Source organism: Myotis daubentonii, chromosome 5, assembly GCF_963259705.1.
Source record: "Myotis daubentonii chromosome 5, mMyoDau2.1, whole genome shotgun sequence".
Lineage (NCBI taxonomy): Eukaryota > Metazoa > Chordata > Mammalia > Chiroptera > Vespertilionidae > Myotis > Myotis daubentonii.
Window position 1 is genome coordinate 96,570,799 of NC_081844.1, and position 25,142 is coordinate 96,595,940.

General features: G+C 42.1%; 1 protein-coding gene across 4 annotated transcripts in view; it reads right to left on the reverse strand.

Annotated features, from left to right (window-relative positions):
• EBF1 (EBF transcription factor 1) overlaps nucleotides 1-25,142 on the reverse strand; it is a 391,814-nt gene that overhangs the window by 29,700 nt on the left and 336,972 nt on the right. For all 4 annotated transcript variants that reach the window (XM_059699069.1, XM_059699068.1, XM_059699067.1 and 1 more), the window contains exon 11: nucleotides 5,407-5,495. In XM_059699069.1, coding sequence (XP_059555052.1) covers nucleotides 5,407-5,495 — 89 coding nt within the window. The remainder of the gene's footprint in view (nucleotides 1-5,406; nucleotides 5,496-25,142) is intronic.

Consider the following 25,142-nt stretch of genomic DNA (forward strand, 5'->3'; position numbering starts at 1 on the left):
TCCTTGGACAAAGATGACTCCTCCTCCGTCCTCCCCTTTGAGGGCAGTTATAGGCAAGCACTTAAAATACTGTGATCACTTACAGTAGATTAGAATTTTTTATTGGTGCCGTGTTGCCATAACAACACCAAGACAGCAGATGACTTAAGCTAAGCTTGCAAAGCAAAAGGCTGCTCATCTGGCAGTTAAAATGAATACAGTTCATTTCACAAGTTTCCCATATGGACCCTTAGTGTATGGTAATGAGGAGACCATATGGTGAGAGAAACTGCACTGAGAACAATCGGGCTCCCCCGGCTGAGTGGGAAGTTAGGAGAGAAAGCCTGGCTGAGGGACCCACTCTGGTGTGTGCGCTCTCTGGGCTCCAGGTTTGGCTGAGGTTTGTTTGGGGTTTTGTTTGGGATGGTTGTTTTCCATGGGGCGTTTCGCATTTCTTAATCTGTTCCTTAATATTTCGGCTGTGCGAAATGACAAACATCTTGCAGATTTTGCAATATCATTCATCACGAACTGTCAGCAGTGTTTGCAAATCTGACTTGCAAGATCTTTGAAACGTGTTGTTCTTAAAAGGCAACAGTACCAAGTTTTGAGACAAAGTGCAAGAGAATTTAAGCACTTCTGACAAGCGGAAACATTAACAGTAATCATTTTTAAAACACTCACATCTTTTGCCTGCATGTTTAGCTGTAAATAATGCTAGAATGTATAAAAGCTTTAAAGTAAAAATGTAATAAATACTTTTTATTATGTTTCATAAGGATAAAAAATGCTGTGAGTAGCCGGGTACACACGTTACCTATACAAGCGCATGTATAGAGACAGATAGCTCCTCCTCCTCACTGCTAACCAGATTGGAGACCTGGGCGGACAGCTTGAAAAGGCTCTGCAGTCAATCCTGAACATACATGCTTCATAAAAGATGAATATAAATGCGTTAGTTAGACACGGTGAGCTAAATTAGAAGGTCAGGCAGGGCTGGGAGGGCTGAAAAATCACACAACCAGTGAGTGTAATTACTCTTTTTTAAGTCTATTAAGTGGTGTTGTTCTATCAGGGCTCAGGGGTATAGCACATGAAGAACAAGATAAAGTAATGTGTATTTATTACTCCCACTGGATCAATTTACCAGATATTTTCAGCTCCATAAAGCAAAATACACAAATGCCGCCTTTGTTACTTTTCTCAAACTGCTTCATTTTCTCCAAAAGAGGGACTGGCTCTTGGAGAAAAAACATGTTGGCCCCCTGGAGGTCCCCAGGCCAACCCCTCTGGGTGGGGAAGTGGGAGAAAGCTGGTGGGAGCTGGACTAGCATGGGGGCGAGGTGTAGGTGAGGGACAGGAGAGGGAAGCGAATTGCCTTAAGGCCGAATTACATCAGTTTCCAGATCTGTGGGGGAAGCAGGAACTCTATGCAGTGGCAATAATGAGCCTGAAGACCTGGGCTCGAACCTGTTCTCTAGCTGCTGGTTGAGACATTGTAGGATTCACTGCCACCCTGGGGGCTCTGGTTCCTATGAAATGGGGAGCACCCACCTCGCAGACATGTGTAGCCTCCATTTTCTGAAGTCTTGTTAAATGCCAGAGAGATCTCTCTGCATGAATTATCTCATTAACGCCCAACAGCAACACTGCCAGCAGCTGATTTAGGGAAAGAGAGAACCTAGCCCTGGAAGGTTGAGTCAAGTGGATCTGGCTTTCAAAACTCACATCTCTCTGGCCTGACAGCCGTCTCTCTTGACATCTCTGCCCATCAACAACCTTGACAAAGCCATGCTTTACACACAGTAGGCATCAATTAAATGTTACCTACTCCCTGGGATCCCCTAGGAACTTGAGTCTACAGTCACTCACTGCCTTTGCACTAATGCTTGAGGACCACTCAGAAGACAACCAGCAATTTGAAAGGGGACAGAGACACCTCTGGCCTTCAGAACAGAGAGAGCTCCTTGCTCAATGTTTCTGTGTTGCATCATGCCTTTCGGCACCTCAGAGCTTCTGACCACAGTCCCCTTCCCCCTCACCTCGACCTTGTAAGAAAAGTCAACCTTCACCCCAAACTTGGTTACATGCTCTCTCCCTCCTGCCAGGATCTGGGAGGAAGGCGAGTCTGTGTGAAACAGAACAGAACGCTGCGATTTAAAAAAACCTTCGCCTGCCCTTCCCCACGTGCACATGGAAAAGGAAACCAGAAAACATCTGGGGCTAGCATAATCGTAGTATTTTAAAAATGTGTGTCCAGCAACTATCACCAACGGAGACTTTCAGAGACAAAATAATCTACAGAGAAGGATCGGCTGGCCCCTGCGCTCTCGTTTGGGAAATGGGAGGGATGTCTGTGTCGCTGACTTCTCTCACGAGAGGGGCTCCCATAAAACAAAGCATGTATAAGTTCTTTGAAAAAGCACACGCCACCATACAAAGGCATATTATTATGGAACGCTGTCTGCTTGGTCTTGGGAGCAGTTTCATTTGACAGAATATGTGGGTGGTTGTATGAATCTAGCTTTGTCTATTCACAAACACATGGGTTTAATAAAGTGCCGTTTGTTTGGTGAGGTGTGTGGTCCGCGGCTCACTGAAACACTCCGGTTTGACAAACACTGACCATGACTCTAAGAAAGGCGGAGCCCGTTTTGATCCCCCGAACAATGGACAGCAAGAGGATAAGCCTCCCCAGCGCACAGGAATACCTCGTGCTGGCTCCATCCGCCACTTCCTGACCCTGCTCTTGAACTCTCACTCCACCTTCAGGCTCAGAGCCAAGAGGACAGCCACTCCGCTCTGAGTCACACAGAGAGCTTCCTGGGGTGGGCTCCGGCCAGAGTTCTCGCACGGGCAAGTGGTAGATGCAAGCTGCAGAGTGCTTCCTTAACACACAAGCCCATTGTGTCCTTGATTACTCGTCCCAATCCCAGGAAAAGGGGCTGGGAGTTTCACCATCAGGCCACGGGGGACGAAGGGACATGTGCCTGGGCTATTTGTTCAACATTTCTGAACGTGATATTCGGCCGGAAAAAAAAATGTTTTTAAAAGTAAGCACACAAAACTCAATCCTGTATTCCTACTTGCCTTCTTTCTTTCTAGATAAGAAAAGGACTGCCTCATCCAGATGAAACCAAATTGGTTTTCTCTATTTTTCAATAAATACTTAGAGAGTGCGATAGCCGGCCAGATATGGTGCCAAGGGCACCCACAGGATTACCTCTTTTAATCCTTATGTGAGCCCTATGAAGTCGGCACCATTATATCCCTATTTTATAGATGAAGAAACTGAGGCACAGAAGATACATCACAGACCCAGCTGCTCACCAGGACTGGGATTTCTCGCTCTGCCGAGATTGGAGGGAAGAGCTTTGAGAAGCAAGGGTCCCACTCTAACTCACTGGCAAATAAGCACAGCTACCATTTGTCGAGTGCAAAGCAAGTGATTAAAGTGGCAACCCCCAAAAATAGGAAATATTATCATCTCTATTTGACCAAGAAGTGAATTGAGGCTCAGAGAGTTAAAGAAATTTGTTTTAATTTTTTTAAATAAAAGAATTTTGACCCAGATTGCATAGTCATTGCCCTTACTTACAGTTCCACCCCACCCCCGCACCCCCATCTGCCCTTCCAGTCCCTTCCAAAGACTCTGCCATCCAATGTCAAAAGTAAAGTGAAGACGATCCCCAAATGGGAAGAATCTGGTATTGCACCCATGCCTTCTTTCTACTGCAGAGACACCTAAAGCACTGACCTTTGGGTAGATAAACATTATTTATATCATCGTGCTATAAAACTACCAATAAAATTTCCAATTATTGCCCCTCAGGAAATGCACAGGAGTTAGGTTCTTGCTAGACAGAGGAACCTGAAGGTAAATCTTCCCACTGCACATCTATGCTATGGAAGTGGACTGTCACCCACTGCTATCATTCGATTATTTAACTGCTCCCCAAGAATGAGTCAAGGTGAAAGGGAATGATGTGTGTAAGAGGGCGGTCCCTTTCAAAGACAAGGATAGGGACAGACTGACACATCCTAGGACGTCTTCCTCAGGTGAAATGCTCTCAAGAAGCTTTTACCAATAGCACTGGGTGGAAGAAGGCTGCTCTGGGAAGCCGAGGGTTGAGGCTGAGGTTGTGTGGTTCTTTCTCTGCGGTCTAGGTGGAGGACAGACGCATTTGCCTGTCTCAGTTCCTCCTCTCTCTGGGAAGCAGCGCCCCCTTCTCCACCCTCCCGGCCCCTCGCGTTGCACCTCCGTTCCTGGGCCGCTTTCTCCTGGACCAGGCCTGTTCAGACAGGTGGCTCTGCCTCCCCAGGCAGCAGGTGCACAGGTAGAATTTGATGATGAACCGCTCTCCCAAAGAGGCTAACTGAGCTAGGAAGGATGCCAACTTCATTTTTCTAAGTGCTATATGAGGAGAAACAGACCTATCTGTAGACGTAATGTAGCAAAGAGAAGACCTCTCATCTGCTCATTTAATTTATAATAGTTTTCACTGGTGCCGCGAATGAAATTCCATTTTGCTGTCAGTAAACAGTGAATGGTAGCTCAATTCATTCTGTCCTTCAAACTTCCTTAGCATTTAACTGTTCTCTCCTCTGAGTCCTCAGAGAACTTTGGCTGCACTTTTGTTAAGCGTACCCGTTCTTCCTGTCACGTATGGTGTTGGGTAGAGTGATCTACCCACACAGGTTCCAAGTTCCTTGGGTACAGAGATGGGGATATTCCCAACACAGACAACAGGTTCAGAACAGGAGTCAGTAAATGTGAATTTTCTTTTTTCATCATTGGGGATTAATGACGTATTGCTGTATGCCATGTGTTACTCTGCCTTGAATTCTTGTTTAATTTCTCACCTTATCTCCCAGTTAGATGGAATGCCTCTAGTGGAAAGAGGTCCTGTCTTATTTGTCTAATTGCAAGATCTACCAACATGTTTTCCTTTGTTCTCCCCTCAACAGGGATGAGTACGAATTTCCATGCAGGTAGGAAACTGCACTACCATGCAGGTAGTGTTCTTTTTCCTCTTGAGAGCTGGAGTGACGCAGTGATTAACAACAACTTGAACTTTGGACCCAGATAGTATTGATTTGACTCTCAGTTTAGCAATTTACATACTTTGTGACCTTGGGCAAATGGTTTAACCTCTCTTAGCTTGATCATTTTCTTACCCAAAATGGAGATGGTAGCAGGACCAATCTCAGAGGGTTTTGAGAGGAAGAAATGACATAGCATATGTAAAAGGAAGTACTGTATTACGGGCACATAAGTGCTTATTTACCTATAGCACCGAACACACAAAGCCAAAAAAAATACTGAGTTGCTTATCTACGAACTGATTTTTATCAATGGCAAAGTCTCCTGCCAATCACCCAAGTCCAAGTTTCCAGAGCCCATAACTCAAAGAGGAGAGTACTGACCTTTGGCAAACGCTCAGGGTCTCCAGGGTGCCGGGGAATGACCTTCTGTAACCTCTGGAAACCATAATCGATGGTGGGTTCGTTGAGCGCTACAATGAAGAAGTCACACAATTAGAACCATTTCAGCAACAAGAACATGATTTGCAACACTGATGATGTGAAAATAACCAGAAATAACCAGGAAGTCCAAAGCTTCATTGATAACCTTTGAATTAGATTATGAAACGACTAGATGAATGTTTCCTCTACTGAACATTACCACCATCTACTTCTGCTACTGACCATGGTAGGGCGGGACTCCCTCAAAAGACCCCTTCGTAGCATAGGGAAGAACTCTGTTCTTCCGGCCAAATTTTATATTCCTTACATTATTGAAAATAGAAAGCCAAATGGTATTGAATGAAGTTTTAGGGTTCATTTTAGTCAGAAGCTGAGGTCAAAATGCTCAAGGGCCTGTCCTAGGATGTCTACAGATTCTATAAAGCAGGAGAGTTCAAAGTACTTGCTTCATTGCAAAATCTCTAGTGGACCTCAGCTGACACAGCGTCTCAGTGCCTTCTGTGGCAATGAAGCCTGCAAGAGTGCAGGGAGGGGCAAAGAGCAAGGCATTGCAATGACCTTGATACTACACCCTCCCATCTACAATGCCAGACTAGTCACCAACATCAATATTATCTCAGGAAAAAGCCAGCCTCTGCGAGCACTGGCTTAGAGCAGCCAGATCTCCATGATGGTTTAATAGACTGAAGAGCAAAACTGTAACACTATCTGGAGACAATGGGCCTTGCTGTGCTCATATTGACTACACCCTCTTCAAAGCACCCTGAAATTAAACACAATACAAAGTGAACTCTGAAATTTCCTCCCCAGGATGTGAAATATCTTCAGCCTTCTTCTCGGGACAAGGGAGAGATGGCAGCTCCATCCTCTCTCTATCCGTAGCCCTCAGATCTTCTAAGTAAGGGGCGGGTGGGGAGGTCCTTTCCTTCTTCTCCTTTTTTGTGTAACCCAAGTATTCAACCACATAGTTTCTCCCATACTGAATAAAAAGACAGTCTTTGCACTTCTGCGGTTTAGCTATACATTAAAAAACAAGTTGCCACATGCTTTACTTAAAATGAATTTCCATTAACCTAAATTTTAAAAGTAAGATTCATACTACTACTAACTTTAAAAAACTGTATTAAATTCAAATAGGTCCCAAGGCTAATGGAAGCAATTTGTATACCAACCCAAACTGACTGGCCCACTTTTCAAAATACAGGTATGATAATCTTGTGGTTTTAAAAGGACATTTAAATTGAAAGACTGTGAATTTAGTACATAATTATACCAATAGAACCCTTTAACTTGTCAACTGGTAAATCTAAAAGGCTATCAATCATTTCTAAAGAGGAAATAAACCTTAAAATTCCTTGATTGACAGTGCTTACTTTTTATGTAACAAAAAAAAAAAAAAAAAATAAGGGAGAAAAAAAAGGCTGCATAAAGTGGCCAGAAATCCATTTACAAAAGTACATTGTTTTCCATAGGTGAGTAAAAAGCCAATAATTACACCTCCAAAAGACACATAAATCAGAGTAAGTACTTTTTCCTCACTTATATATTTTAAGTTAAAGTGAACTCAGGTAACTTTTTATTTAAAAGATTTTTTCCCAAATGCAATGCTTATTGAAGTTTGTTAATAGAATAGCATTTTCATTTCAGATAATGTAATCATTTTTGCAAATATGAGATTTAGCTATGCCTCCCTCCCCTTCCAAACAGTAAACTTTCAACCTGTCTCTTGTGGAAATTAACTGAAATTACACCCAGGTGTACCACGTCTCTCTCTCTCTATGCTAGCATATGAGTTAAGGCACAATATTTATTATTCCTCTCATTTTTATGATTACTTTCTAAACCCTTGAGAAGAATTTGTTCTTCTTCTTCTTTTTTTTTCAAATTAGACTTGTAGAGAAAAAGCCATAGGGCTCTTTATGCAGGGAAGCTGTTACTCGTAAAATACATGAGATTTAATCAAGAAATGCATGAGGGCGACAGGAATGAGCACCTAGGTTTAAGTTATATATCACATCCCTCCCCCACCCATCATGCTAATTACCAGCAAAGAAGTTTGACCATAAAAAGAGCTTTAGACAATTAAATGCATCATTTTAATATCTGAAGACATAATTTAGCATCCTGAACATTCCAATTTTTGGTTTTATTTTTCAGACCAAACCAACAATAAAATTAGAAGTGTTGACCCACCCCTTCAGTTGTCTGAAAAATGAATTAATTCCTACTGTGGCAAGGAACTGTGGTTACTAATTGAATGACTGCCTGACGTGTGGGAGGGGAGTCCGGCTGTGTTTCTCTGGCCATATGGCCAACACACAGCAGAAAGACGGACACTTAATATCTGCAATTAAAAGAACCGATTCAAATATCAGAATGAATAGCTAAAGAGCTGAGGAGAAGTCATTCGGCTGACACAAAGAGTAATTGAATTAGATATATTAAACTCATTATTCAAAGAAAAGTAAGCATCTATTCTATGGAAGTATACTATGTTGGAGGAGATGTTTCAGCCGGTAAGACAAAGGCTTTTATTTCTCATGCCTTTATGACTTGCTCTGTGCTCATATCTTTAAATATGTTAATCCGCCCTCAATTTAGGAATTGAACATTACAGTGCAATTGTCCCGGTGCTGAGCACAAAGATAACACTACAGATACGCAAGACAAAGCTTGTCTTAAATGCAAAGGTGTCTGATGATTTCTCTGATTGCACTGACTAGAGAAAAATTTAAACCAATTACTGAGTGAGAGCAAACATCTGATAAAGATTTTTAAAACAAAACAAACACATACACAAAGAAAACACCAGAAAAACAGATTCAATGTCTCTGGAATATGATGCAGTTCTCAAAAGCAATGCCATAAGTGGGGGAAATATTTACAAGCATAATATATGGCTAGGCTAAAAGGCAGCTTATAGGAGCATATGTCTAAATGGTTCCTTTTTTAAAAAACAAACATACAGAGAATGAAGAAAATGCGTCTGTGGTCTGTGTATAAACCGCCCAAAAGAGGGTCTTAAAATGCTTCTCTTCTCTTTCTGCTCTGCATTCTCTACATTTTCCACAATGAACATATATTACTTTTATAATCAAAGAAAAAGGTTAAGAGCAAGAGATTATTGCCGAGATGGAATTTGACCTGCTTGTATAAAGTAATGACATAAGAAACTATGCCTTAAAAGGGGTCTGTAGACCCTTTAATAACCTTGCATAGGTTATTACAGACCATAAGAAAAATAAGTAGTATACTTTTGGCCAGTTGTATAAATATGTGACTATTCATAAACTCTCTGAAAATCAACAGAGAAGGTAACGGGGAGGAATCATAAAGAATGGTATATTTATTTCATCCGTGGGGGTAGTTGTACCTTAGGGACATACATCTACCCTGCAAGAATGTAATATAAAGTTAATCCTTCAACAAAGTGACCTCATTGTATTCAAGCACAGGGCTCAGGGGACACCAGCAGAAAGGGGGCTAGTCAATTTTTTTCCCCTAAAACTTGGGGCAAATCTGAGAATCCAGTAGAGAAAGAAAAAAAACTTAATCTGGCATAATTAACCTCAAATAAAGAAGCATGAGCATTTTAGGTTAAAAAAAAGAACAACACATGGATGAAGCTGTAAATTGCAAAAGGAATGCAATGCTCAGGGCAGTGTACGCGGTCCTGCTTCACAACACGGAGGCCACACTCCCTGGATAGCATTTGAGAGGGGCTCACCCTAAACCAGGAAGGGATAGTAACAGAATAAGGGAGGTTTCAGAGGTTCAGAAAAAGTCCCTAGTCCAAAACAAGAAAGACCTCCATTTTTAAGTGAGCAGAATAAAATGGGACCAAGGTGGGCATTTAAAAAATTCTGCAAGATAATAAATTTTCTACTGATTCAATCATCATGTCTCGTGCCTACCAAGTGTTCAGACGGCATTTGTAGGAATGGACTGTTTTGTGTCACAATACCATATGCCTTTAGAAGTAAACGTTCCGAGAGGTGTATTTAATCTGACAAAAAAAAAAAAGACAGGTGAACAAGTTTGATGGCAGAGCTGGGATGCAGCACCAGCTCTCAAGGAGGTTGCCCTCCCCATCCAGAATCCATTCTCCTGCCTCCCTGAGGGTCTGACACGGGGTTCCCACCTCTGCTTCTGGATCTGGCATAGCCTTCACTAGGGCCACACTTCACAGGGACATGTGGATTTAACGAGTGATCAGGCTATTGGGGAGTCACAGACATCTGTTTGGTTTGGTTTGGTTTCGTTTGTGTGTGTTTTTTCCAACATATCATCTGTACATGGTAGTGTGTGTTCATCACCCCAAGCCAAGTCTCCTTCCATCACCATTTTCCCTCCTTGACCCTCCTCCACCTCCCCTACCCCCATGTCTTCCACTGACCCGTTCAAAGTTAGAGGAAGAGAGGAATTAACTGAATAAGCTGAGGAGGACCTCATGGAGCTGTGTACATAGGCTACAGTATCTCTCCCTATCAATGCATGAAAGAAAGATCAACTGTCTCTACATCGGAGAGCGAGTTTTCAGGGCAGATATCTCAGTGGAGATTACAGAATGGTCCTCCCACTCACAGCTATGACATGATATTGGGACCTGATATTCGTTGGAAGCACTGGATATATGCATAGGGCTGGCATTTCAGCTTTATCGAAGTCATTTGTTTTCAAAAAGTAAAAGTTAATGAAATGATAAAAAAAAAAAAAAGAAAGAAAGAAAGAGGAATCAAACCACTCCACCTGGCCATGTGCTGGGACTGCTTATAAATGGCTTTGGGTTCCTTCCCAGTCTCACAATCTCAGACTCCCTGAAAGGAAGCCAGTAACTATACAGAACCCATCTACACAGAGCCCTTCTCCGAGCTTCCCCGAGGTCCTGGTCAAATCAGAACAGCCCTGGTCCCACAAAACTACTATTCACAGTGTCTACGTGTTCACGCAGCATGCCACGCTCTAGGCAAATAAAATTCACAATCCTGTGTATAGGTTTTATGCACTAACGCTAATGACAAGATTACCAAATCCATTCACAGCTGATAATGAGCAAATCCTAACAAAATATATGTGCGGATTGGGGCCTTTTCATGCCTTGAATCTTTTTTTTTTTTCAAATCCACTTCACAAACACATCAAATAAAGAATATTCTCTTTAAGGGGATTTATTTGCAAATTAAAATCACGTTGTCAAGACGGATACATTCTCAGCTATGAAAGCTGATTTGTCTCTTGTCGGAGGTTTGGAGAAACCCCTGCTCTGTTCTCCCTAACTTCTTGACCACTTATTCCTGGAAACAATGGGAGGCGGGTTAGGGCTGTGTTCCCAGCACAAGGGGGCAGGCGGGGGGGCGGTGGTGCTGGGTGCCGGTCCAGCGTCAGAGATTTCCCTGCTTTTATAGCTCAGCGGCTCACTGCCGTGTTTAAACATATTTCTGGGGGTTTAATTTCCTTTTTTTAATGGTTGTGTGACATGATGTCATTTTGACTGGAAATAAAAAGAAATGCAGATATTATTAGGAAGGTCATATTTATATTCTATTGCCATTTAATGCCCAAGCAAATATCTAAGACTCTATGCCAAATAATAAATAAAACCTCAGAGCAGAGGCAATGATAAAACCAGCACCTGGGTCCCCAAGCTTCCCTGGTGACTGGCTTCTCTCTATTTGCACAGGAGGGGTTAACAATAGAGCGGTCCCCTTCAAGGCAGATCCTTTCTGGGCATGAGAGCTATTGCACACGAGTTAAGCTGAGCATTTTTGTTCCATAATGGACCCATTCCCCCCCCTCCCTCCCATCACTAAATTAACAACCAGAGGTAAACAATAAAACAGCAAGTTATCTTCCTGAACCTGTCTTGAAGACTGACTATAATATAGACACCGAAAAAAACACCAACCAGAAACCAAACAAGAGCCAGAAATCTGGTTCCTGAAGAGATCGGCTACATTCCAGCCATTTGAACATGTCATTGCCTAGGTTTAGGGCAGGAATGGTTCTCAGCGTTGTCTCTCCCGTGGAGGGGATGCACTCCCTCAGAACCTAAACCAGATCCCTTGTGAGTGAAGCCCCGTTTTCGTTTTCGGTGGGACACGCTTTTCCAGCCTGGCGCCCTGCCTCAGGAGCCGCGCGACCCAGGAGAGCTTTGGAAAGAGGCTCCCAGAAAGCTGTAAGGGAAGCAGAAGGGCGTCAGGATGGAGCCAACGTGGGCAGAATTTACCGATGCAGGAGCCAAAGGAACATTTCCAACCTGGCTTTGAACTTGGTCTGACTTCGGATTTGTAGTCGTCTTCAAAACCCTTGATGTGTGGCAACAACTATGAGATTCAAAATTCAAGCGAAGGAAGGAATACCTCTCTCGGCCCAAGGTACAAGCAGTTGGCTCGTGTGGCTGCGTCCTCTTGACAAAGCGTGGAGCCAGAGCAGGAAAAGTAAAGAATGAAGAGAGAGAGAGGGATCTGGGAAGTGGACGAGAGCCTGAGAGGACAAACTGGGGAGACATTTGGAGAAAGAAATGCTAGACCCCGAGGACTGTCACTTGGAAGGCAAAGAGCTTGCGAATGCTTGGAAATGAATAACTCTTCCAGGAGCAAAAGCAATCAAGAGCAGGAAGGAAGAATTAAGAGGGACTTTCTTTTGTTTTTTAAAAATGGAAATAGCTTTACTGCTTTTCTAAATTTAAAAGAAATACATTTTAAGCGTATAAAAATACAAAAGAAACACGAAAAAGGGGAAAGAGCCCCCTAATAGTCCCACTCATATATAATCTCTACTTAGATTAGTATGAATGTTTGCAGACATTTTCACAATACTGTTTTATATCTGGATTATATACATATTCATATCCACCTCATTCTTTTTAATGGTTGTAGCATATTGTATTATATGGATGGCCATAATTTATGTAACAAATCCTGTGTTAAGGGGATTTTTATTTTCCAAAAAAATTTTTCATTGATGAAAGAGTACTAGTTTTTAAGATTTCTGTAACCTGAACTCAAGTCTCTAAGTTATAAGGACCTCAGAAGATTTTTAATGGATGTTAAGGATGAATGACTACTTCTAGAGTTGTCATTTTCAACACACTATGAGGTGATCTAAGACCCTTTTCCCAGGGATAGCAAAGTGCTCTATTAGACACTCTCTCCTTGATTCCTTCAATATTCTCTTAATATGAATGTCAAAAATTAGTATCTCTAGTTGGAAGGTGAGAAACTGAGGCACAGAAAGGTCTAGCTGCATAAATCAGAACAGATGTGTTTTATTTACTATTCCAAGATGACTACATTTAAAAAAATATTGATGAATCTCCATTTGCAGCATATTGATAAGACCTGCTCCCAAATTGATTAAACTGTTCCCTTTTTACTAAACAGCTGTGAAACAGAAATCCAGCACGAGGAGGAATTCTGTTCCCAGACTCCTGACGCCATACAGGTCGCTGGGTCTGATTTCTTTACTTACAGCTCGGCATGTCAACTAACAAAACCTTTTGGAGAGGCCGTTTTGCTATTTTGAACTTGCCCCACAAATGGTGGAGAAACTGTGTTTGCTGTCTCATCAAGTTCTCCTAGGTCTAAGTTGAACTCTCAAGAGTCTATTAGTCTTCCGGGAAAGAGGGGCACAAAATGCTCTCGATATACATTAAATCAACTTATTTCATGCCACACCCAGTTGGTATTTTCTAAAAGATTCTTGTTGAGAAGTTATGGGCAGACAGAGAGCACCTCTTGGTGAAGAAACCCCTTCCTTGCCCTGGAGGCTCCCACTCCATCTAAAACGGGAATCGGGGGAGGAACCATAATTAGGGAAAAGTTACTGCTCTCTAACTGGAATCAAGTTGATGAGAAAGTGGCCCCTGTTACTGAGTATGATGTGCTCTGAACGGTATGGCCTTCCAGGAGCCTTGATTTAGATTTCCAAATCTGATGCAAGTTTAAAATTAAAATTAAATCCCTCATACAAACTGAAGCTTGAAGGTCTTTATGAGGTCTTCTCTTTTTTTTGCTTTCAATCTTTTACATTTTGGATTGTTTAAAAAATTTTGGATCCACCCTAGCCAGTTTGGCTCAGTGGATAGAGCATCAGCCTGCGGACCAAAGGGTCCCAGGTTCAATTCCGGTCAAGGGCACATACCTCAGTTGCAGGCTCCTCCCGGCCTGGGCCCTGGGCCCGGCTCCTGCAGGAGGCAACCAATGTATTTCTCTCACATCGATGTTTATCTCTGGCTTTCCCTCTCTCTCCCACTCTCCCTAGAAATCAATGGAAAAATATCCTCGGGTGAGGATTAACAAAAATTAAAATTAAAAAATTAAAATTTTGGATCATATTTGAACAAGAAGAGGATGACTTTTGCTGTGTAATGGATGATAGTGTTTGACTATTGACAACCTCCACACTCTGTTTTTTCTTTCTTAACGTGTAAGGATAAATCCATAATTTTCTTCCCTACTGGCATATCTTCTGCTTTAACAAGAGTAATATTCCTTCTCTAATTGTTCTTCAGATTTCTACCCAAAGAGTTTTTGACAATAACTGTTGTCAAGGGGGTAAAATCACCCAGCTTGTCTGATAAACATGTTTTCTTGTGTTCCCACCCCAGCGAGTGCTTGACACCGTACTTTTATCATCCCGTGTGTGTTCAGAATGAGCTTAGAACAGCAATTGCCGGGAATAGGCAGGCGATAAACCGCATTGATTTAACACATCTTGTTTTCAATCATGCTTGGATTTTCTGAGCACGCATTTTTCCTGTACTCGGCTTGTAGCTTTTATCTGACGAGCTGATCCCTTTTCACTGGAAAATGAAAAGGTCGCACAATAAGACACGGTTTACTGGAACTTGAACACGCACCAGGGAAAGTATTTTAGATAAATACTGTCAGACATAGTGGAGCTGAATTTCAACAACACAATTGCTAAACAACAATACTTATTACTCTCCTGGAGCACACTACCCAGCAACTCACGGCTCTCAGCGGGGAACGGCACTGAGTCAGGCTCGGAAGCGAAGAAACCCTTCTCCAAGCCTCGTGCTAACCAGGCGCAGAGTTCTGGGCTGAGGTCCTACTTGTGATTGTTAATATCACAGTTTATGAGACACCTTGAAACACTTCTCCCACTGTTCAGAGTCATGCTGTCGAAGCCAGTGGACCAGTTTCAGAAGAGTTGGATAATGAAGTTATATACAGCAGCTCCACAGACCATCAGGTGGGGAGGAGGGACAACTTCCAAGAAAAGATAAACAAAAGGGACTCCAAATAACCCATTATTAATTCTACTAATAAGACAGTAAAGTGCTTATAACTTGCAGATAATTGGGGATGAAGTGATTATTTAGTAATACGTTAGTGGAGCCACGGAGAACTTATAACAAGTAGGCGGTGGAGAGAGCTGCAGTGGCTTGCAGATAAGCCTCGGCATTTTTATCAGCCTGAACTCCAACCTAAATAGCATCTTGATATAAAATAAATGAAGTCAGCCTTCTTCAGTATTGACCCTAAGTGATTATTATCGCTATGTATCATTAACCTTAGACTCAGCCAGAAAGCCTCCTCTACCTGAACATTAGAGTGTGGGACCCTCTCCTTTCAGCTTTAACACACACGTTGATTATAATTTAATTCATTGTCTACTCCAGGGCTTCTCAAACTTTCTCTGTCCACAGTGCATTGAGCATCTCAGCAATCTATTAGCAGTGCCCCTAAGCCAAAAGAAATATACCAAGAGGTTCTGTTTTGCTAATTACTTATGTTCCAAACAGCTTGGAATTGGAATATATATATATATATGAAATATATATATATAATTTTTATTTCATTCTAAAATAAAAACAACTTACTAATGGAGTGTGCACTCCTGTTGGGCACTGCCCAACTTCCCAAACCTTGGAATAAGATTGAACATCACCACCCTCTTTTCTGTTATACCGCATTGGTTTTCACAAGATACTTCCTTTTGATAGCAGTAACAGCTGAAAATTCAGCTTTGCTGAGCTATGACAGCATCAGTATACAGTAAAATCTAGTGTGGAGATAGGAACTAGTTTAAACTAGTAGTCTGTGTGGTATCTGACAGACTTAAAGTATCACTCGTTTCCCTCAAATTTAAAACATTTCATCGCTCCACTGTAGGTTGGCAGGGACACCTCGGTCTGTAAATTTAGGGAACATGGGTCTACTTAGAGGCATAGAATTAATTAAGTGCTAAGATGCTACAGGATCCATTGTATTTATTCATTGTGTCTTTTCTTCTATTAATAATTATTACAACAGCAGCAGCTAGCACTTCCTAACAACTTACTATGTGCAAAGAACTTCACATGGATTAACCCATCTAACCTTTATCACGACCCTAAAAGGAAGTACTATTGACATTCCCATTATTCAGAGAAGGAAAAGTGCAACTGAGAGGAGTTAAATATCTTGCCTAAATCCACAGAGCTAATGAGTAAAAAGGCCAAAGATTCAAAGTAGGCAGTATGCCTGCTCTTAACCTCTTTGTTAGAAAAACCAAGTTAGGACAATCAAGAAGCCTCTAGAGTAGGTCTCTAATAATTCCGGCTTACGCAACTTTTCTAATGCTTTTCTAGATCCTTATATACTCCTCTATCTGTAATTTGGCCTTAATTTATGGGCTATGAAAACCTTGTTCACCTACTCCAGTTCCTAATTTGACTTCCATTTCTCTAAGACACTCTTCTTCCCTTTGTTCTAACGCTTTTAGAGTAAGAACAGCCCGGTTTGCATGTAGGTTACAATACTGGTCAGCTATGTGCCTTTTGAAAAGTCACATTCTTTAATTCCTCCTTCTCTGTAAAGCAGATATGATGGGGTACTATTTGCACAGTGCTGAGCATACAACAAATACTCAACAGGCAGTTGTTATTAACAATACCTGCCATGTATTAGAGATGGGGCTGATGTGGGGCATACAGGATTGATTATACATACTGTATAGTCCCTAGTTTTAAGGAACTCCAGAGTCTAGAGGAGCAGAAAGCCATAAGCAGAATTCTGAAACACTGTGATAAATTCAATAGGAGCATTTAGGATTCTAGGAGAACACCAAGTATATTTCATTTGTCTTTGGGGCTCAGCCTCCCCCACTTACACTAATTGGAAACTACTGTTCAAAGAATTCCACCTCTTCTGGGCCTCATATATTACCTTGAAATAGAGCTCTATTTGTAATAGGACACAATTGTTTTAAAACAATACACATTTTGTTAAAACAATATAAAGCAATATAATTTTGTTAAAACAATATAAAATAGGAAGAAAAGTAGATAGGAGACACCTAATTAATATGGGGTTACTTCTTTACATTATTTAATTCAATAAAAGTGGATGCTTGCTGTATAGAAGGCTGTGTCCTTAAGAAGATGAAAAAAGAAAAAGAAGTACAATACAGGTCTAGATTCCTGTGCATCCCGAGCTGGAGATGATTCCATTTGAAAAACTCTCCTGTGATATACCCTTGAGAAGTGCATAATCCAGTGGGGAGACAGGCCTGTAAGCTAATCAAAAAGATACAAATAGCAGCATTACTGATGTCCTGATAGTATACTTCACAGAAGAAGGAAAAGATAATTCTTTATAGTAGAGTTAGGGAAACATTTACCAAAGAGGTCATATTTCAGCTGGACATGTGAGGATAAATAGGATTGTTCTCCTGAAAAGGGTGGGGAAAGCATTTCAGGCCAAAGGAGCGAAGGCCCAGACATAAAAGGACATGATGTATTCAAATAATGTTGGATATTCCAGTTTGGGCAGAGCATAGCTTATTGAGTGTTGAGTGTTGAAGAGTAACCATGAGTGACAGTATTGGCCTTAGGTGCCTTGATAAGAACCCTATCTTGTTGGCAACAAGGAGCTTTTTAAGGTTCTCCATGTCATAGGAGAGGCATAATCAGATCTATGGTTCAAAGACATAACCATAAGAGTCCAATACAAGATGGAATTTAAAGTCAGTACTATTGCAATAATCCAAATGGAAAATGAAAAACCAACTGATGATAAGGTGCTCATAGAGGAAAAGGGAGATTTTAGAAATATTTTAGAATAGAACATATATGACTTCAATGGCATGTTAGATGTGAGGGGTTAGAAAGAATAGAGAAAGATTCTGATACTTCTAATTTAGCTGAATGAATGGATAGGCCATTTAGCAGGATAAAGGATACAAGTAGAAAACCATATATAGAAGGGAAGTCATGAGTTCAATTTCAGACATACTGAATTTTAAATGCAATAGTACATCCATGTAAAAATGTTTGGAGATAAAGAACTGAAACTGAGGAAAAGGACGAAGGATGAAGTTAGCGTTAAGGGCAATGCCAAGATACTACTGGTGTGAGAAGAGAACCCAGGACAGACAGCACTATGGGGAACACTGATAGTTAAGGAATAGAGAAAGATTTGAGACCAAAAGGACAAAGGCAGGTCAAAAAACTAGAAAGACTACCAGGAGAGAATAAGGTCACTGAAATTAAATGGGGAGCTTAAAACAAGAGGGGCTGTCCACACCACCTAGTGTAGCTAGGTAATCAACCAGCAGAGGTCTGAAGAGAAGCTTCCAAAGTAAAACCATTCCAAGAGCATTAATGTAGGTGTCAGCAATTGCAGAAGACTCATGAATGCTTTAACCCCGAGAATCCGGTTGTCTTGTCTCACTCAGTAACCCCCATACAGAGATCTGAACACACCAAGTGAGTAAGGGTTATTGGCAAACCGGTTTGCCCAACTGAAGCTTAGCTAATAACAAGAAGTATATGAAACACTCAGTCCTAAATCAGACTCAACTTAGTCCCAAGGAAAAGTGTAGAACTCTAGGAGCCCTGAGACAAAAGCTGATGCCAAGTTCACCTTTAGATTTGATCAATTCCTGTTCGAGTTGGAAGGGTGAGGATGAGGGGATTTTCCATGGCTCTTGGTTCTTTCTGTTCCCAGTCTTGACATCTCTCTTTCAAGAAGTGTATGGAACTTTGTTGACCACTTGAGGCACCCCAATGAGGTTCTACTGCTTCTAACCCACTCTAGATTTGGACTTGTGAGCCGTGCAAGACTGGGCCTCCTTGTCACATAATATTGACAAAATACATCCGTATATATAATCAGAATGTAATTATCTCCTTTGGATGTTGGTGGTCTTATGATTGGTCCCTGATGACTTGCAATCAATAGCTGTTTAGTTAAGCAATTCACTTGTTTTGGAGTAACAGTCATTGTGTGGGCAATGGGTACGTGGCCACTTCCGCAATAACCCCATATCTCCTGAAAGAGTGAGCATTACAATCGCACATTTGTTGCTATTAGCTCATGAGATTCTGGAAACCAATTTTGAAAAGCAAGTAATAAAGCACCACATAAAAAATAATGGTGTAATTACTTCTTGGTCAGGTTAAACCTACTGTGACGATAAAAACCAAAGGGATCAGCAAGCATCATAAGTGGGTTTGCTGTAAATTTGACACTGGTTCTGACCTTCAGCGAGGAAAAGGCTTACACCTACCCACCTAAGCCAGGTGCACAGAGAGTCTTTATGTCTCATAAAAAGGATCATGTATTGAGAAGTGGTACCCAGCATTTTACTTTACTTTTAACTTATTTTACCAAATCTCTGTTTAAAAGTGCTGTAGTAAATTTATTCCAGTAATGCCTATGTCAACTCTCAAGAGCTAAAGGGACTGGATCTGTCACTAAATTATCAACCCAAAGACTTTCAGATTCCTGTTTGAATTGAGCCACCCCCCCCCCCCAACCACCATCACCCCTTCAAACAATAGAGAAGGATTTAGAAACTGTATCAGAAAACAACCACCATGCTGGTATAATATGTTCTCTAAATGTAGAGGACAAAGAAGAAAGTAGGGAATACGAGCCACACTGTCGAGGAGGTGAAGGGAAATGCGGCTATTCCCGTTGATCTCTGAGCAAACACTCTGTTAATCCACTAATGTGACCCAAAGAAATAAACCAGCCTCCACTTTCATGCTGTGATCTTTCACTTCTCATCCCTAGTGCCTATATGAAATATCACGGGCAGTGGGTATAGGGCAGTGATGGCAAACCTTTTGAGCTCGGCATGTCAGCATTTTGAAAAACCCTAACTTAACTCTGGTGCCGTGTCACATATAGAAATTTTTTGGTATTTGCAACCATAGTAAAACAAAGACTTATATTTTTGATATTTATTTTATATATTTAAATGCCATTTAACAAAGAAAAATCAACCAAAAAAATGAGTTTGTGTGTCACCTCTGACACGTGTGTCATAGGTTCGCCATCACTGGTATAGGGGATAGGAGAAAGGCTTAGCCAAAGTTATGCCAGCCACTTTTAAGAATGGCATGTTCCATATTTGAAGATGACTAACTTCTCATTAGTGCTACTTTGGGTTCTTTTCAGTTTGGAAGAGATGTCGTTGATACCTCTGTTTCACCCTCCTAAGACTGACAGATGGTTCTCCTAAGGTACATGCATCATGGATAGACTTTCTGACTGAACGCTGCTAAAGAATAGCATTAGTCTCCTGACAGCACAACAACAGACTAATTTTTACTAAAAAAAAAAAAAAAAAAAATGATCTGTATGGTTAAATTCTCAACGACAGCAACTCTCATGGGTGGAGAGGATGAAAGACTAAGTTTAGAGGCTAAATCACCAAGTTCTGAGGCCTTCCCAAAGCAGGCCCCGTGGCCACACAAACCACTTCTGGGAATTCTATTTTCCAAGTGGGCACAGGCCTATAGGAGCCTTGTCAAACTTCAGAAATACTGTCTTATATTTCCTACTCTAATTCCTCCAGGCTCTCTTCTTCCTCCAAACTAGAACTAGAGACTGAAATTCTCCCAACCGAATCTTCCAATTTCCTCTAAATTAATGGGTACGATGGAGCCGCTTAAACTGAATAATAAATGGGAACAAGGTAAAAGAAGCGACCTTCCTTCCATACTCTGTCTCTACAATCTGCCGGCCCTGCTTGGAGGCTGGTGAATTTTAGAGGAAATGAAAAATACATATTTAACTGCATCTGTGGAATTCACTTTGCCTGAGGCCATGGTGTCAGATACTGTTTCTGGGCTTTTCAGAAGCTGGGACATATCTGTGGGGGCAGAGAGACCAGGCTTGATAAACTGCTGACCTAGTCCCAGATGGAAAAATTCTATGATTATATCGGGACAATAGGTACTGTGACCCTTTAAGAGCAAAATCAAACATAAAGGATTGCATTCTTCAAACGCTACCAACACAACTTTGAGGCAATAATACATTCGTCTAAGTCTCCTTTCTAACTCTGGAATTAACAACTTGATCTTGATGTGGTCCAAGAGAGGGGCAAAAACACAGCCACTCAATCAACTTTAGAACTTTATAGCTGTAAAGACCCTTTCTTTAAAAAACAAAACACAAGACCCTAAGTGATCAGTGCAAGATCAAAATTAGTGAACAGCTGACTCGGAACAAAAGCGCAAATGTTGGACCTCGTCCACCCCAGGTCCCCTGCACCAGTCCGCCACAGAAGCCTGATTTAAAATAATAAGGATCATGCATTGAGAAGTGGTATCCAACATTTTACTTTTGTTAACTTAGTTTTTTCCTTCAACACCCCAAGGGGTAGGTATTCCTATTTCATAGGTGAGAAAAGTGAGGCAGTTAATGTGGGGATAAGGGGTAGGTAGGCAATGAAAAGAAGTGTGAGTAAATTGCACCTATGCAAAAGGACATCCAACCTACCCTTCAGATGGCAACATCTTCATTACAAGACCCGCCTCTTATATAACTGCTGGTCATTTCAAAGCCCAAAGTCCCTGCTGCCGGGGTCCAACCCCAGCAGGTCCAGGGGTTCCCAAAGGCGTGGACGGACTCAGCGAAGAAGGAATGACACGGAGACAGCGTTCAGTTGATCAGCAACCTAGCCAGGATCTCTAGCCCGAATCTCCAGAGAGGTTCTGCTTCGGATCTCCAGCGAGGTTCTGTAGCCATGTTCCCTCGCTAGGTTCTCCAGCCAGGTTCTGTCCAGGCTCTCCAGTCAGGTTCAGTGTCCAGGTTCCAGTCAGGTTCTCCTGCCAATCTCTGTAGTCAGGTTCAGTCCAGGATCCCTTGCCATGTTCTCCCGCTAGGCTCTGTCTCTAGGCTCCGAGGCCAGTCCCTCTCCAGGATCCTCCGGCATGCTCTCTCCAGCGAAGTTCTTCTGTCTCTAGGCTCCGTGTAGGTTCTGTCTTCTTGATTCTGTTCTAAGTTCTGAGTGTTTCTGTCTTGTTACAACTGTATTTATACCAGTTGATTCAATCCTATCAATCTCTATTACAAAGGTTAGGGCGTTTCTTATCTCCATTCCAGGGAGAAAAGATTATGTAGTTTAAGCATGATTGTTCGTAGTTAAAGGGATTAATTACCCGCCTGGCACTTAGTTGAGGGGTTTTATTCCCTCCCTAACTTCAGGGGGAAATCCCTACCTGGGGAAAACAACCTTTCTCAGAGACCTTGGTTAAAACACATAGTGCCAAGAAGGTGAGCAAACATCTTAAGAACAGTATGCCATATATGCCAGGTCCCTTGAAACAGCAAGCATGGACCGGCTCCCGGCACCCTGCCATTTTATAAAATTAACACAAAATGCAGCGAAGGCCAATGAAGGATCCCAGGATCCTGAAAGTGTCAAGGAGCAGGTCAATGATGTGTCCACGGTCTTCGTTTGTTTGCCAATCTCTCTTAAATTCTGTTTGGCAAAAAACCCTGGGATTAAAAACAATGTGCTCTGACTTTACCTATAGTTGTGATAAGAATTCTAATTGGTGCACAGTTAGAATGTTCCAGAGACTGTGCTCAGCACTGTTATATGCCATTAACTTTTAGCTGTCCCTGAGAAGTCTACTGTTATCATCACCCTTTTTACAGACAAGGGGAGATCCTGAGGATGACAGAGAGGTGGCGGATCCTGCTTGAGTGTTACAGCAGTAAGAGCAGAACCAGGATTTGAACTTGGGCAATCAGTCGCTGGCACCCACCCACAGACTTACTCACCCTTTGCCTGGACAGCCCCTGGGGAAGTAAGTAGCTAATACATTGGAAAAGTGGTGTTATCGTTCCCTTCAGGGCAACACAGAATTAAAACAGAGGATAAAAGATGCCTCAAGCAAAACTACCTGGCTTCGATTTGAAAATATAAGCGCGTATCTGTGGATGTTATATAAAGACTGGATTCCAGTAGGATGTATGTTTAAAAACGGGCACTTGCCAAAATAGATCACACTTAAGCCCTGAAACCATTTCTGTGAGGTGTATGGTGGTGATGTCACCCATAAAAAGATGAGATGTGACATACACTGCTCCGTTATTGCCTCCCGGCTTGTTTAATCTTGCCGGGCAAGTCTTCCTTAATCAAGGAACTTGAAAATGGTACGGAATCTTGAGGCAGATCTGGTACACAGTGAGATTCTGGTATGTTTTCTTCATTAGCTGCTCATAGCCCAGAAATGAGAAGAAGGCCACTTCTCCTGGGGAGTCTTATAACTGAAAACTCATCTTAATTGAATGCACACATCAGTTAAGCATCTTTGGATTCACCAACCATGAATGCCCCATTTCAGAGAGTCTTCTCTCCTTCCCGGCTTGTCAGGAGGCTGGCACTCTCAGGGCCCTGCTCAGAGGAATGTGAGATTCAGCAGGAATGCGGAGGGGACAGGGGAGGAACGAGAGAGCGCATTAAGCACTCATCTTCCCAAGCAAACGAGCATTCTGGGGCTGAGCTGGGGCTGAGCGGCGAGAACAGCAAATAATGCTGCCCTTGCAAAACTGACATCCTCCCATCACCGCTCTGAGCCAACTGCAAGGGATTCACAAATAATGCCATGCAGCCCTCTGAGTACCAGTTAAGCAGGCTTCTAATGTGCCTGCGGGGAGAAGACAAGGCTTGCAAATAGTCTCCTGCATGTAAAGGGATGGCATAATGATAACAGGGATGGGGCGGGGGCGGGGGGGGGGGTGGAGAAAGAGAAAAAACGAATTGCACTTTTCTCTCCTGAAATATCTGGCCAGTTTCAAAGTTCCACTTTTCTTTCTCTCCAGGAAAAAAAAAAGGTCTTCACAGGGGCTTGAGCTACGTCCCCAAAAGAGTCTTGTCAGGTTGCTTCCCATAGCATGTCAAGTCCCCGTAGAAGAGATCTGAGACTGAGTGCCCTGTTGTGCCCGGGGCAGCAAGCCTCTTGAGGGAGAACTATGCCAGCTGAACCTCTCACCGAGCCTGCAGCCTCTTGAAGTCAGGAGGGTGTGAGATTATGTCTCTGATGAGGAAGACTTTTATAATTAGACTTTGTAAAAAGATACAAGCATATTTAAGCTCTTACTGCATGGGCTCTAGTGAGATTTTTTTTTAATGTCATGAAAATATTAGAAACCATCAGGAAGATCCACTTAAGCAGCCTAATTTTGCTTTTGAAATAAACTCTGAATTCTAACCGTGTTCCCTTTGGCCAAGATTCTAGAATCACTGATGGCTTATAATTCCATCAACACAGAAAAGAGATTCCTGACTCACTCCAGCCCTGACCTTGGGTTTGGGTGTTGAAGGTACCAAATCAGGTCACTTGCATCCCAGACCAGTCACTCTACAATGTCGGTAGGAAACTGTGGGAAAGGAGGGTTCAACCCAGTACACCTGTTAGTAATGCCATTAGATGTGACATAAGCCAATAAGCTCCCATCGAGTTTAGGATTTGGAGGAAACAAAATAACCATATTACATGAGGGAGATAAACACACACTGAATAACAGCAGTTATGAGTTTCCTCTACGTGGCAGGAATATTTTCTTGGCTGTGGGATTCAGAATGTCAACAAGGGAGGCTGGGCATGCCAATTCTGAGTCTCGTTAGCCTGCCAGAATATTCAGAGGTCTGGGCAAGGTAAACTAACTTTCCCACGTTCGTGCTAAAGGAGAGGTGCCACTGACTTGCCCCAGTCTGAGTATTAAATTCTCTTTCCTCATGACCACACCATCACTGAAACTGTAGAGAGAGCCTCATTTATAGTCAGCAATATGGGGCACTGGGTTTTATTTCCCTTTGGACCATGAGACTGTAGTTAGTGTAACACCAGTGAATCCAACCTCAATCCTCTATCAAAAATAGTTTCATAAAAACCAGAGAGAGCCCTAACTGGTTTGGCTCAATGGATAGAGTGTCGGCCTGCAGAGTGAAGGGTCCCAGGTTCGATTCCGGTCAAGGGCATGTACCTTGGTTGCGGGCACATCCCCAGTAGGGAGTGTGCAGGAGGCAGCTGGTCGATGTTTCTCTCTCATCAATATTTCTAACTCTCTATCCCTCTCCCTTCCTCTCTGTAAAAAAATCAATAAAATATATATTTTAAAAAAACAGAGAGAGGTTGAGCATGAAGGAGGCACACCCCAGTTGTAGATATATAAACACTGAAAGAGCAACTAAAATCTACCCTGTAAACAAGTCAAATATTTGGGGGGGGGGCAGTCACTAAAGACCTACATTTTAATATTTAAACAATAGAATATTTACTGAAATATCAGATCAATTCTTAAAGGGAAGCTGGTCCCACTGGAGTTTATTTGTGGTCTTCTGTCCAACATCCATTAGACAGGGTCCCTGTCTTTAGTAGAGTGGATTCAAATAAATTCTAAGAGCGGAAATAGATTCCA